The 14,390-nt window shown below is 37.8% G+C and overlaps 1 protein-coding gene across 1 annotated transcript in view; it reads right to left on the reverse strand.

The window, feature by feature from the left end:
* Tmem131 (Transmembrane protein 131) overlaps positions 1-14,390 on the reverse strand; it is a 448,968-nt gene that overhangs the window by 226,181 nt on the left and 208,397 nt on the right. Inside the window, exon 18 of the mRNA XM_090388275.1 lies at positions 11,507-11,587. Coding sequence (XP_090244401.1) covers positions 11,507-11,587 — 81 coding nt within the window. The remainder of the gene's footprint in view (positions 1-11,506; positions 11,588-14,390) is intronic.

Here is a 14,390-nt window from a genome sequence, read left to right on the forward strand (position 1 = left end):
AGAGAAAGTTGGGATCTGATCCAAAATAAAATTTGTTCATCTGCAAAGCAAAGAAGTAAAATAATCTTTGAGAAGTTGAAAGCTGCTGTGTTTGGGGAGAATTTCTCGAATTTCTCATCATATGAGAATGTGAAAGACTGGAAAACACAGTTCAGGAGTGGGCAAAGCAGTGGACCCATGAGAAGAAAGGCCCATCTGGCCACAGGCCCTGTAATTGTGGTTAAAATGGAACAGCTAGTCCTTGTAGACACATGTGTGACTGTACAGTTTATATGTGGTAGCCTGATAGGTTCCAATATTGTTGACAAAACCTCCACAGGAGGAAGGGAGGGAGGGAGAGAGAGAGAGAGAGAGAGTTCTGCACAACTGTTGGAGTTTTGTAGAGAGAATACAAAACTCCAACTCATTATGACTCAGAAACAAAACAGATGAGCAAACAATAGAAACATTCATCTGTACCAACCACCATAAAAGCCAGATGTGAGCAAAGCAGTGTTGTTGATCTTGTTGGCAGTTCAAATTTATTGCATACAAGGTAGTAGTAGTAGTGGTGGTGGTGGCATGTGATGCAAGAAAGCAAGTGTATGAGCTTATGCAGCATCAGCCAAAAAAAAAAAAAATCACACCATTCCCTCCAAATGCCTGTCCATTTCCTCCTTAAATTTATTTAACTTATCAACTTCCATGATGATAGATGGAAGTTTGTTCCAGCAATTAACCACCCGCTGGCTAAAGGCAAATTTCCACACATCTATTCTACATCTGTCTTTTCTTAGTTTGAATTTATGCCCCCTTAGGTTCGTAATCTGAACAAGTGGAAGGATCCCATCAGAATTCAGCGTGCTCAACCCATTCAAGGCCTTATACAGCTCAATCAGATCACCACGCAGGTGCCTAGTCTCCAGCCACTGCAATTTGCAGAACTTAAGCCTCTCTTGGTAAGAGGATCCCTTCATTCCCTTCACCAATCTTGTTGCCCTTCTCTGTACACGCTCAAGCAAATCTACATCCTTCCTAAAATTAGGCCTCTAGACCTGTACGCAATACTCAAGGCATGGCCTGACCACTGCCTTATACAGAGGGAAAATCACCTCCTTTTCCCTGCTAGCAAAATTCCTATATATCATTGACAAAACCCCATGACCTGCCCTGGCAGCCTGTCTACATTGCTCAGAAAAGTTCATATCTGACTGCACAATTACTCCCAGGTCTTTTTCATTTTCTCCCACCTTAAGTGTAGTACCACACAGTTGGTATATTTCTCTGCGGTTACTTCTACCCATATGCAGTACTTTGCATTTGTCAAGGTTAAACTTCAATTGCCACTTCTTAGCCCATCTGCCCAAATTTTCTAGATCCTTTTGCAGTAGCACACTGCCATTACTAACATTAACAACCCTGCCAGCCTTTTGTATTATCTGTAAACTTCGACATTAAGCCTGATATACCTTCATCAATATCATTGATAAATATACAAAACAACAGTGGACCCAACACCGAACCCTGTGGGAGTCCACAAAGAGCACCACCCATTGATTACCACCCTCTGTCTTCTCCCATTCAACCATCCTTTTATCCATTGTAGCAACTTACCCTTAATACCATTCTGCTCCAATTTGTACAATAGTCTTCCATGCCCAACAGTGTCAAAAGCTTTCCTGAAATCCAAATATATGATATCAAAATTATTTTTTGCATCCAGTTCCTTTGTAACCACATCATAATATCCTGTCAAATTTGTCAGACAAGACTTTCCCTTAACAAACCCATGCTGTGTCTGAATTATTGCTGCAGTCTTGTCTAGATGATCCTGCAGTGCTTCTTTAACCAGTGCCTCCATTATTTTACCTGGAACAGAAGTAAAACTAACTGGTCTCTAATTACTCGTGTCACCCTTCGATCCCCCTTTGTGAATTGGGGATATATTTGAACATCTCCAGTCCGTGGGGACCCTTGAGTCCAATGATGCTCTCATAATTATGGCTAAGGATTTGCTTAGTTGCTTTGCCGCCTTCTTTAATATAACTAGATAGATCCCATCCACCCCAGGTGCCTTTCTTATGTTTAACTTCAACAATTTCTCCTCCACTTTGCTCTCAGTTATTACAAAATCATGCTATCAGTCTTCTTGGACTCTTCATCCTTACAGATTAGCTCCCAAAAGGCAAACGCATCACTGGTGAGTACTACAGAAACCTCCTGGAAAGTTAAGAGATGCAGAAAGCTATCCAAGATGTCCACCTCCCAGCCAACAATACCTGCTCACAAGGCTACACTCATGGTAGACTTAGCAATCAGGAGTGACTGAAAATCTGCAGCAACTACTTCATTTCCAACATTTCACCTCTTCCCTAAGATAAAGAAACCATTATGAAGCTGCAGATTTCAGACTGATGAGGAGATATTAATGAAGTGGAAGCCCCATTTTCTGCTCAAAGTAAGGAGTCCTATTTAAGAGGTCTGAACGAGCTTATTTACAAACAGGAAAAGTACATAGCTACATAGAGAAAGATGAAATTCCTAGCCAAGTTTAAAATCCATAATTCTAATATTCTAGGAGAGGCTAAATACTTATCGGCTGCCCCCCATAATTATTTCTATTTAATCAGGGTAAACAAAAATTATTCATTGAATAAAAGAGTAAACTGATGAAAATTAAATAAAACCCCATAAGCCTACTCAGAAGCATAGAACACATGTTGTGAATTAGTGCATTGCACTGGGACTCCATATAGTTCTTGTTTATACTCTGGCATAACCACCAGATCATTGGAATTTACGATAAATCATCAATACAAATGCTAATCGTATTTAGCGGTCATGGGCTTGAACCTTGGTCCACTCAAAGAGTGCATTCTACTGCACTCGCGCTCCTGACCACTTGGCTACGTTGGCAAATCTCAAATGCCAGACACTCATACCAAATCAATAAAATTAATATGGACCACAAAACTGAATTTTGAACAGGGCTCCACAACAGTTTGTTATGCACTTTGAAAAACCGTGTTTGTAAAAAACTCTTTAACAACTTCTAGGCAAGTAAAATACTTGTAGCTAAATTGTTTAAAAACCTATCTTATCAAGCAAGGCAACATACCACATTATATTTAAAATGATTGTTTTTCTCCTCTTCTCAAAAAATCTGTTGGAATTGATGCTGTTTGTTTGTTGTTATTTGGTTTTTAGGAGTATTAACAACTAAGGCCATATTGCTCCGGGGATATGCGGCGATCACTGCCTGACCTTTCCACATCCTCCGTATTTGGTGGTCACGGGCTCAAACCCCAGTCTAATCAAGAAGCGTGTGCTATGCACTGCTGCTCCTGCCCACCTGGCTACGGAGGTGCCTTGGAATTAATACAGAGAAGAGCAACATGATTAATGACTAATACTAAAAAGCAAGTCAGTAAAAAGGTAGCAGCAATCCTTCAAAAAAGCAGCTAAGGGGTCTGCGAAATGAATGCACCCTTGAACTAAAAGGGTATTTTTACTAAGAAAGGCTTTTGCAAAAAAAAAAAAAAAAAAAAAAAACTGGAGCATTTGGAAAACAGATCCCTGAGAGGAGTTCAAGGCAGAACGAGTAAGCTAAATGTTGATGGCAACTTTACTCTTGCTCGTACTGCACATGAGGACACATGGTTGGCACAGATATGCAGAAATTTTCATTCAGCCAGTAGGTAGTTTAAATAATTTATAGAAAAGTTATTAGAGTTATTAAAACAAAGACCAATAGATTGACAGTAGCCACTGGCAGAGGTGAAAGAGATTCTTGCACTGCTTCTATTAGAATGAGCAGAAGCCTGAAAAACAAGATGCATGATATTTCAGAGACTGCTGGGAGCCATTGCGGTACAAGTAAACACATGGGTTGTGTTAGGGGAGGTAAGAATAGAAACAGGTGCAGGTATACTTGCGTGTACACCAATGCTAGGAGTATAGTAAATAAATTTGATGAATTTGAGGTATTGCTCAAAACATCGAAGGCAGATATTGTTGGGATATCAGAGACGTGGTGTCACACAGATATAAGGAATGCAGAACTGGTTGGGGAGTACTATGTGTATAGAAAGGATAGACAGAACAGGAGGGGAGGAGGGGTTATGCTATTAGTTAAAAAACACATAAAATCCAAGGAAGTGAAGCCAGTCAACATTGATGGACAGGGCAGTGTCGAGTCAGTTTGGTGTGACATAAGCATAGGTAAATCAAAATTGAGAGTAGGAGTGTGCTATAGGCCTAATGACTCTGATGAGTATAATAAGATACTGTACAGGGAAATAGAATGGGCCAGTAAATCAGAGTGTCTTATAATGGGAGATTTTAATTTCCCAGATATTGACTGGAATTTGGGGGCTGGTTACTCACACACTAGCAGGGCTTTTGTGGATTTATTGGATGATTGTTTTCTACATCAGCATGTTCGGGAGGCAACTAGAGGGAGTAATACTCTTGATTTGATTATCAGCAGTGATTCTTCATGCATTAAGAATCTGCAGATAAATGAACCACTAGGTGGCAGTGATCACAGTGTGCTGAAGTGGGATTTACTCAAAGAGGTAACTACCATTAGGGGTAAAGGGAAGGGTTATTGCTTCCGTAAAGGCGACTACGATGGACTGAGACAGTATTTAAATTCTATACAGTGGGACCAACTGATGATGTTACCAACAGCAAATTCAAAATGGGAAGCATTCAAAGAACTTATCTTGGAAGCTACTAGGCTTTACATACCAACTAAGAAATATTGTTCAAGGTTTAGGCCAAAATGGATGTCAGATGAACTAATGAGGCATATGGCAGAGAAGAAAAATGCATGGGATACATACAAATTAACACATGACACAGAAGCCTATGATAGATACAAGTTGATATGCAACCAAGTTACAAAAGGAGGTTAGGCAGGCGAAGGCAGATTACGAGAAATCCTTGGCAAGGGATGCAAAGAAAAACAGCAAAGAGTTCTTTACTTATGTAAACTCTAGAAGGAAGGGGATGAATCAGATTAGTCCACTTGATATTGATGGGTCAAGTGTTGATGATCCTGCTCAGGTAGCTAACAAACTAAATGAATATTTTGCATCGACATTCACACATGAGGAGTTATTCAGCAAGGGGAATGCCAGAGGTGTATTCAACTCTAGCAGTAAGCTACAGAATCTTGAAATAACTGGGAGTAAAGTGGAGGAGAAACTGTTGAAGATAAACACAAGAAAGGCACCCGGGGTGGATGGGATCTATCCAGTTATATTAAAGGAGGCAGCAAAGGAAGTAAGCAAACCCTTAGCCATAATTATGAGAGCTTCCTTGGACTCAGGGGACGTACCCATAGACTGGAAATGTGCAAATGTGACCCCAATTCACAAAGGAGGATCAAAGGCTGACACAAGTAATTATAGACCTGTGAGCTTAACTTCTGTTCCAGGAAAATTAATGGAGGCACTGGTTAAAGAAGCACTGCAGGATCATTTAGACAAGACTTCAGTTATAGCTCAGACACAGCATGGTTTTGTTAAGGGGAAGTCTTGCCCGACCAACTTGATTGGATACTATGATGCAGTCACAAAAGAACTGGATGCAGGGAATAACTTTGATATTATATACTTGGATCTTAGAAAGGCTTTTGATACTGTTGCACATGGAAGACTGCTACACAAATTGGAGCAGTGTGACATTGGAGGCAAATTGCTGCTATGGATAAAGGGGTGGTTGAGGGGGAGAAGACAGAGAGTGGTAATCAATGGACACTGCTCATCGTGGACTGATGTTATTAGTGGAGTCCCTCAGGGCTCAGTGTTGGGTCCATTATTGTTTTCTGTATTTATAAATGATATTGATGATGGTATATCGGGCTTAATGTCCAAGTTTGCAGACGATACAAAGGTTGGCAGGGTTGTCAAGGACACTACTGACACTATGCTGCTGCAACAGGATCTGGAAAGGTTGAGCAGATGGGCTGATTTTTTTTTTTTTTTTTTTTTTGATTTGGTAGTTGTTGGTGCATCGGCTTCTGTGACCATATTGCACCTCCCAAGGTTTTTTTTGCAGTACTTTGATCCAAGCCCGAGGCGGGAATCGAACCCGCGACCTTTGGGTTGCCGGGTAGGTACTTTACCCACTCGGCTAACCCGGTCGGCTTAGATGGGCTGAGAGGTGGCAAATGAAGTTTAACATTGACAAATGTAAAGTACTACACATGGGAAACAGCAACCCCAGAGCAACGTATCAACTCTGTGGTACTACACTGACAGTGGTAGAGAATGAAAGGGACTTGGGGGTGGTTGTGCAGGCAGATATGAAGTTCTCTGAGCAGTGCAGATGGGCTGCAAGAGTAGCTCATGGAGTATTGGCAATGATATACAGGAATTTTTCCAGCAGGGATAAGGAGGTGATTATTCCATTGTATAAGGCGATGGTCAGGCCACACCTAGAGTACTGTATACAGGTCTGGAGGCCTCATTTCAAGAAGGATGTAGAGCTGCTGGAACGAGTACAGAGAAGGGCAACAAGATTAGTGAATGGAACAAAGGGGTGCTCTTACGAAGAAAGGCTTAAGTTTTGCAAATTACAGTGTCTGGAGACTAGGCACCAGCGAGGTGATCTGATAGAGGTGTATAAAGCCTTGAATGGTTTAAGCATGCTCAATGCTGATGGGATTCTTCCTCTAGCTCAGAAAAATCACCTGAGAGGGCATAAATTCAAATTGAGGAAAGACAGATGTAGGATAGACGTGCGGAAATTTGCCTTTAGCCAGCGGGTGGTTGGTTGGTGGAACAGACTTCCATCCCTTGTGGTGGAGGTTGATAGCCTAAATAAGTTTAAGGCTCAGCTAGACAGGTATTTTGAACGAACAGAGGGGTAAAGTGGAAGTGGGTTTTTTTTTTTTTTTTTTTGGCTGATGCTGCATAAGCTTGCTTTCTTGCATCAAATGCCTCTACTAATGCTAATGCTAAAAACACCTTCCACAGGTGAGGTGGAAGGTGTTTTATTTATTTTTTTGGATGATACTAGATAAGCTTGCTTCACGTGATATACTTATACTAAAAAGCAAGTCAGTAAGAAGGTAGCAGCAATCCTTCAAAAAAGCAGCTAAGGGGTCTGTGAAATGAATGCACCCTCGAACTAAAAGAAATAAAGATCAAAGTATTTTAAATTAAGTGTAGTTTAACTGCCCTAGTGAGCATATGGATTTTTTGTTTAAATGAATGCCCACTGTTTTTACTGAAGCACATAGGATGCAAAATTTTGCTCCTATGAGAATTTGGCTTTCAATAATGCAATCTGTACTGTGAACAAAGACAGGTGTTTGAATCCTTGATGGTCCTTTTTGAAACCTTATTTTCCTCAACGTAAATATAAATAAAAGTAAATAAGAAACCCAATTCCCCAGAAAAATGCTGAATACAGTGGTTTCACTGTACTTTGAGGAGATTCATATGGAATCCACATCACCAGCTTTAGTACTTTGAAATTCACCATTATGATTACGACTGTTTTAGTAGTAGTAATGGCAAATGATGCAAGAAAGCAAGCTTATATAGCATCATAAAAAAAAAACTTACTCAGTTCACGCATCCATACCATCCAAGATAGTTCTTCCTTGAATTTATTCAACCCATCCACTTCCACAACAGATGGAAGCCTGTTCCAACAATCAACCACCCACTGGCTGAAGGCAAACTATCACACATCTATATGGAACCATCCTTCCTCAACTTGAATTTATGCCCTGCCATGTGTGTAGTCTCAGCAAGTGAAAGAATGTCATTAATATTCAGCTTACTCAATCCATTCAAGGCTTTAAACACCTCAATCAGATCTCCCCACAGGTGCCTAGTCTCGAGATGCTGCAATTTGTGGAACTGAGGCTTTTCCAGGTAAGAGCACCCTTTTAATTCCCTTCACCAGTCTGGTTGTCCTTTTCTGCATTCCAGCAGTTCTATACCCTTCCTGAAGTGAGGCCTCCAGACCTGTATACAGTACAGTACTTAAGATGTGACCTAACCATTGCCTTATACAAAGGGATAATCACCTCCTTATTCCCGCTAGCAAAGTTTCTATATATCACTGACAAAACCCCGTGAGCTGTCCTGGCAGCATGTCTGCATTGCTCAAGCAACCTGCAAAAACTTTGAAAATGAAAACCTGTCAATGCAAAGCGAATATGCATGTTGAAATGTGACTTGGCAGACAACTAGGGAAATGTTCAAGGTCAACTTCTGTGCCTTTGTTTCACAGGTGGCACTTGGTTATTTAAATAACCAGGTTATTTAATAGCCACACTTTGTGCTCTTGTATGCCTGTTTGTGCACTTAGCAACTGTAATAGATCTGAAATAACAGCTAATCCAATGATGATCTTCAGTAGGCCTTGCAACACCCCAATCTTTTCCGGTTGTGCACGTCCCAATAGAAACAATGTGAGAATCACTTTGAATCCTGCTTATATCTGTCATTAAACTAATAGACCTGTATACAGTACAGTACTTAAGATGTGACCTAACCATTGCCTTATACAAAGGGATAATCACCTCCTTATTCCCGCTAGCAAAGTTTCTATATATCACTGACAAAACCCCGTGAGCTGTCCTGGCAGCATGTTGGGTATCACCCACCCCAAACTAGCGGTTTCTCAAACCACCAACGCTACCTCAATAGCTTCTTGTGACAACTTGATAGCAAGTTCTTACAATAAGCAACTGACATCATCTCACCAAAATTTATAGATGCAGACAAGTGTTTCTTCATAGTGAAATGCACACCATGGGATATTCTGGATAAATGCCATACTGAGCTGTCTGCTGACATCAATGGCTTAAACAACACGCACACATGCATGCATGCACATGCACACTTCATAATGGATGCCAAATCCAGCTGTCAGTTTTGCAGAGATACAAGAGCTCCACAGTCATTTGGAAGAAATCTGAATTGGTGATTGACAAAACAGTGCACAAAAATGCACGACTGCTTTAACAGCAAAATATTGCTAAGGGTGGAAAACCTTATATGGATAGGATAGTTTGAGATGAGAGAGCAGATGGATTTCATGGCAAGATTTTCAAGCAGCCAAAATGTATACAGTGACTTGATTCTTCTCCCAAGCAGCCAAGCCTTTCCTAATTTGGATGCAAACCAAATTAGGAAATAAAGAGGCCTCAAATCTATGAGATATGATGCGATAAATTCCTTAAAAACAATGGCAACAGCTCACTGTGACAGGAACCATCATTTCATATTAAAATTGTTAAGTACTGTGTGACCACTGGAAAAAAAATTTCAATAAAATTCTTACTCAATCTCAATAAGTGTTCCCAGATGCCTGGAACACTTGTTGCAGCCTCTACCAAAAACTAAAAATCCTATGCAACAAATACACTTTAAATCATTTTTGTCCCTCCTCCAAGTCTGGGATAAAGGTATTATACCAGTAATTGCTAACCAAATAATCCCAAAGCCACTACAACAATGTCACAATGCTAAGCTTAAAAGATTCACAGTATCCTTTTAAGCAGCATGGTGCATAGGTATATCAAGAAATGGAAATCGGTGAAATAATGATCACTTCGACCTACATGGAATATAATCTGCCTTTAATTTCTTAAAGAATTAGATTATTCTCATGAGAATATGCTGCAATTCTTTCAGGAATTAAAAGATTACATTCCATGCAGAACAATAAAAACAAATTTATTCACTACAATGATTTCACTTTGAACGCATTAAACCAAAGAGCAGAATTTGCTGTGAGCTATATCAATTTGCATGCTGCTTTTGACAGTACAGATATTACGGATCTATTTGTACATTTAAAAATCAATCTTCCTCTAACAGAAAGGGTGTTAGCATTCTTAAAATTGTCTCATAAGAAGAAAAGAATGACCTAGAAAGATAAACGAAGGAGTACTGCAAGATACAGTATTATTTTACTGAGTCAGATGTTCATTGAAACATAAAATCCCAATTATTCACTAAAGAAGGCATGCTTACTTTTGTAGTGAAAAAGATATTAACAAAAAAGTCCCGTCCTCTGGAGCCCACGCCTTTTGCTATTTCATGTACTGCAAATGAGAAAATATGGGAGAAAACACTATATAAAGTATTATTTCAATTTAAATTTTATTATTTTTGAGGCTCCTCAGTGGTGTTCCTTTTATAAGTATTTCAATTTAGAAATAAATCCTGATAAATCAGAATCAATGGCATATATACTGATTAAAACAAATATTGAGTTACCACACAAGGGAACTATTATACTAGCTATTAACACAGAAGAATTTTGTATCCCTTGATATCAAAGCATTATTTGCATAAGAGGGGCATATAAAGCAGAATCCTTCACATAAATAAAGTAAAACTATCAAAGAAGTACCCACAAACAACAATCTACCAATCACTAATATATACAGCTGAAATACAGGCATCAGTCATCCAAATACAGAAATGGAAAGGACAATAAATTAATAATTTTATTGTTAGTTTGCAGCATGAAGGAGAAATCAAGAAGGCAACAACTCACTATGGTGTGCATTAGAATATTACCATAATATTCTAGATTTACATAGTAACATTATTAACAGTACTGCTTAATAAACTATGCACGAAGCTCTTTAAGAAAAAGTTTATAGAAACCAAAATTTACAGGCCCACATACCATTATTCTTACTGAGTTACTATGTACGTGTAATGCATTTTATTAAGGTGGTTATTTAATGTAATAAAATGCCTCATTTGGAAGTGTGTATAAGAAATCAGCAATCTCTAAAGTTTATTTTTTAAGTACTGTTGTTTTATATTTACATTAAGTACAGTATTATTTTTTAAGAATTATACACTAATAAAAAAAAATAATTTATCTGACGTTGTACTTCTAAATTATCTATTTCAGAAAGGAAGCATAAAATGTAAGTACATTACAAGAAAGTTTAAGTAAGAGTAAAGTGAATATAACGTAAGGAAAATATCTTATATTTTATTACTAAGGGTACAAATGTATTCAATATTCCAATATAAAGATAGACCCATCATTAGGCCAACACTATGATTAGTTCCACCGATCATAATTAGCAGTGCTTTTATTTCTTGGTGACTAGCAGTCATGTGACACAGAAGTTTCCTCTTGAAACCACTTCAAAGTTATTTATGGATAAGGACACCGAAACAGGCTTTGGGACTCTGTGAGTTATAAACTTGATCCAGTGGCGACACAGTAAGTGAGCTACAGCATATGCAGCATTTGTGATTGTTGTCTCTTATTTAAGTTATATATAAATAGAGCAGAGTAAAGCTACAAACATGTTTTACAAAATAAAACAGTTCTTTAGTATGGTGTTGATATTTGTTTTAAATATGACTGGTATCTCAATACATAAAGGGCAATCATCCCTCAAATATTTACAAGTTTATTTATCTCTTCTTTATTTTAGCTGATTCCTCATGTTTATCTCAACTCACTGGTAAACAATATGATAAAGAACTGGAACTTAAATTTACCAATAAGGAAAACTTACCGGAAAAGCATTTTCAAAGTAAATATCATCGACACTTAAACTGCCTTTTGCAGTTCTCATAGAAAAAGGAATTCTTATTTTCTGAATAAAATAAAATGAAAAGCTTTAGTAACAGGTTACTGATAAATAATTTTCTAAGAGATTTTCAATTTTATACAAGAACTTTTTTCAAAGTAGTAATCCCATGTTAATAAAAAAACTATCAAAATGAATTTATGATTAAAAAACCTACAAGAATTGTGCAAATTTATCAGAATACTGAAATCTGAGATTAACTTAAATAATTAAATCACATCATAATTGTATTTCAAGTCTTGCTTGTCTTAATGAAACTAAAATAAAATGACACTGGACCTTACAAAAGAAAGCTAAAAGCAAATAGCTCAGTGAATAAATTGTGCATGTTGTCTTAATAAAATAAAAAGGATTTATATAGCACAAAAACAGCCAAGAAGACAAATGAAGTTTGAGTTCATGGGTATCACTCAGCAGTCAACCAACGAGATAAACTGTACAGAAGAGAGAAAATGAATATTTAAAAGGAGAATATGTTTCTAATGTGAAATGACTAATGGTTCTTGTGGCATTAATCCCCTTTAAATATTTATTAATTTATTAAACATTTATTCTCTCTCTCTCTCTCTCTCTCGCTTTCTTTTTTCTATACAGTTTGTCTTACAGGCAAACAAAAAAAGGGACATCCATATTCATACTTTTCTGAACAGTTCTCATATGTTGGTCAGGCTTATTTCTGCACCAGAAAATGCACTGAGGAACACCAGCACCCACACTAGACTAGGATGTATCTCCATCTCAGAAATTGCACTGTCAAAAGAATACTCCTTCTAATTCTCAGAGTTACAAATACTTGTCACCAATAATTTCCTTCTCTAGAGGCAATACTAGAAAGCCTTCTCAAATCAAAGCCCTGTCCCCTCTCCCACAATCAACCACTACATCAGAAAGATTATCTTTAAACCAGAATGGTTAACTCTCTTAAAAATCTTCATCCACCAGTCCCTCTGCTGCCCATGCCTAGCATCAACAATCATCAGTGGGGTTTTTCCATCATGCAACAATGCCTACTCTTGCTGTCAGAACTAATCAGACTTGACCTGCACGCTCTCCTTGACCAGATTTCGGTCCTCCCTCCATGAAAATACAATCACAGAATTGGCACAGTTCATTCTAGAAAGACTTCACACCACTCTGAAGTCACACTGACTGTAGCATCCAGTAACCAGTCAACCAGCTTTACCTACAGCGATCAAAGACGGTTACTCAAAAGTTAAGTGATAATCTCCTTTTTTTTTTGTTATATAAGACTCGTCATCATTTATGTATTACACGATTGAGGACATAGATATATTCCCAGTTAACTGCATTTGACCTGATTATGCTAGTTGTCAGGTTTATTCTAGTGCACACCCTCAAGATTTCTTTTTCTGTAGTTATTTCCTTCAAAGAACTTTAACTGGTTTCATATTACTTGTATATACAAAGTGTTTTATCTTCATCCAGTTAGATAAAGTCAGACTACTTGTTTCCCTAAAGGGAAAATTTGCAATTACTCTGCTAATTAATAGGAACTTGAAAAAGGAGAGTTTGCTCATAGTATCTCCCTCTTCCCATATACTAATCAGAGTAAAAGTGAAGATCCAAATCAGTATATTCAAATATTCTAGCATATGATGATGTCAGAGTGCTATTTTTCTTAGAATTCTAAATCTTTTACAGGGTCCGCCAGAAAGAAACTACAAAAATGTGCCAGGTTAGAATGAAGTGGAACACCAGATTACTGAATTATAACTTTTTACCAAAAATAATGTAGGAGAAACCTATTTAGATAAATCTATTTTATGCATTTGGAAATCTTATCTTGAAAATATCAAAAGCAATGCATGTGTCCTTTCAATGTTTTTGGTTCTTTCTTTATACCTGAGGAAGAACTGATGCCTAATGGTGTGCACTGATTTAGACTAAAGGATATTTCTGCCTAGACTGGAAAGGAGTTTACTGACATATGAAATTTGTATCATTTTGATACATATAGGTATAAAATAATCATCTACCCAGGTAGATGAATTGGCATCATTTTAATTATATCACATATTGTGAATATGAGATATAATTTGAGGTAGTGCAATACCATCGCAACGACATGCCATGTATTGCACTATCTCAAATAAGTGATGCTTCATCAATGGAGAAGACTCCTTGGTCTAAATCAGTGTACACCATCAGGCATCTCTCATACTGTGGAGTCATACTTCATAACTGGGTTATCACTATTGCAACACCAGGGCCCCTGCCCACCCACCAAAGAGAGAGAGGCCAAAAAGCCTTGAAACTGTACTGTCTGGGTGGTGGTTTCCACCAAGTAACAAGTCTTCTCCACTGATGAAGAGTTACTTATTCAAGGTAGTGCAATACCATGGCAACTTGTTGTGAAGGTATTCACAATATGAGATATAATTAAAATGATGTCAGAGTGCTATTTTTCTTAGAATTCTAAATCTTATACAGGGTCCATCAGAAAGAAACTAAAAAAATGTGGCAGTTCAGAATGAGGTGGAATATTTTATACGTGTATGTATAAAATAATACAAATTGCCCTAACCCATATGTTACTAAAATTTCCAATGGTTTTGTGCCTTCAAAACATCTTCAGTTTTTTGATTTTCTGATGACTGAAAGTGGCATATAAATGGCTCCAACTAGCACAGTGATTCTTTCTTTGCTGTTTTCCACCAAAACATTTATCATTCTTTAAAGCAAGTATTCTACCACAGGAAAATATTTAAAGAATAAACCTATTTCATCAGCATTAGGTTCATATTCTTCTAAATCTCCTTTAAGGTGTTGTGCCTCCAACTGTTGCAAC

The sequence above is a fragment of the Mastigoproctus giganteus genome, chromosome 2, assembly GCF_048544385.1.
Source record: "Mastigoproctus giganteus isolate SK-2022 chromosome 2, ASM4854438v1, whole genome shotgun sequence".
NCBI classification, from domain to species: domain Eukaryota; kingdom Metazoa; phylum Arthropoda; class Arachnida; order Uropygi; family Thelyphonidae; genus Mastigoproctus; species Mastigoproctus giganteus.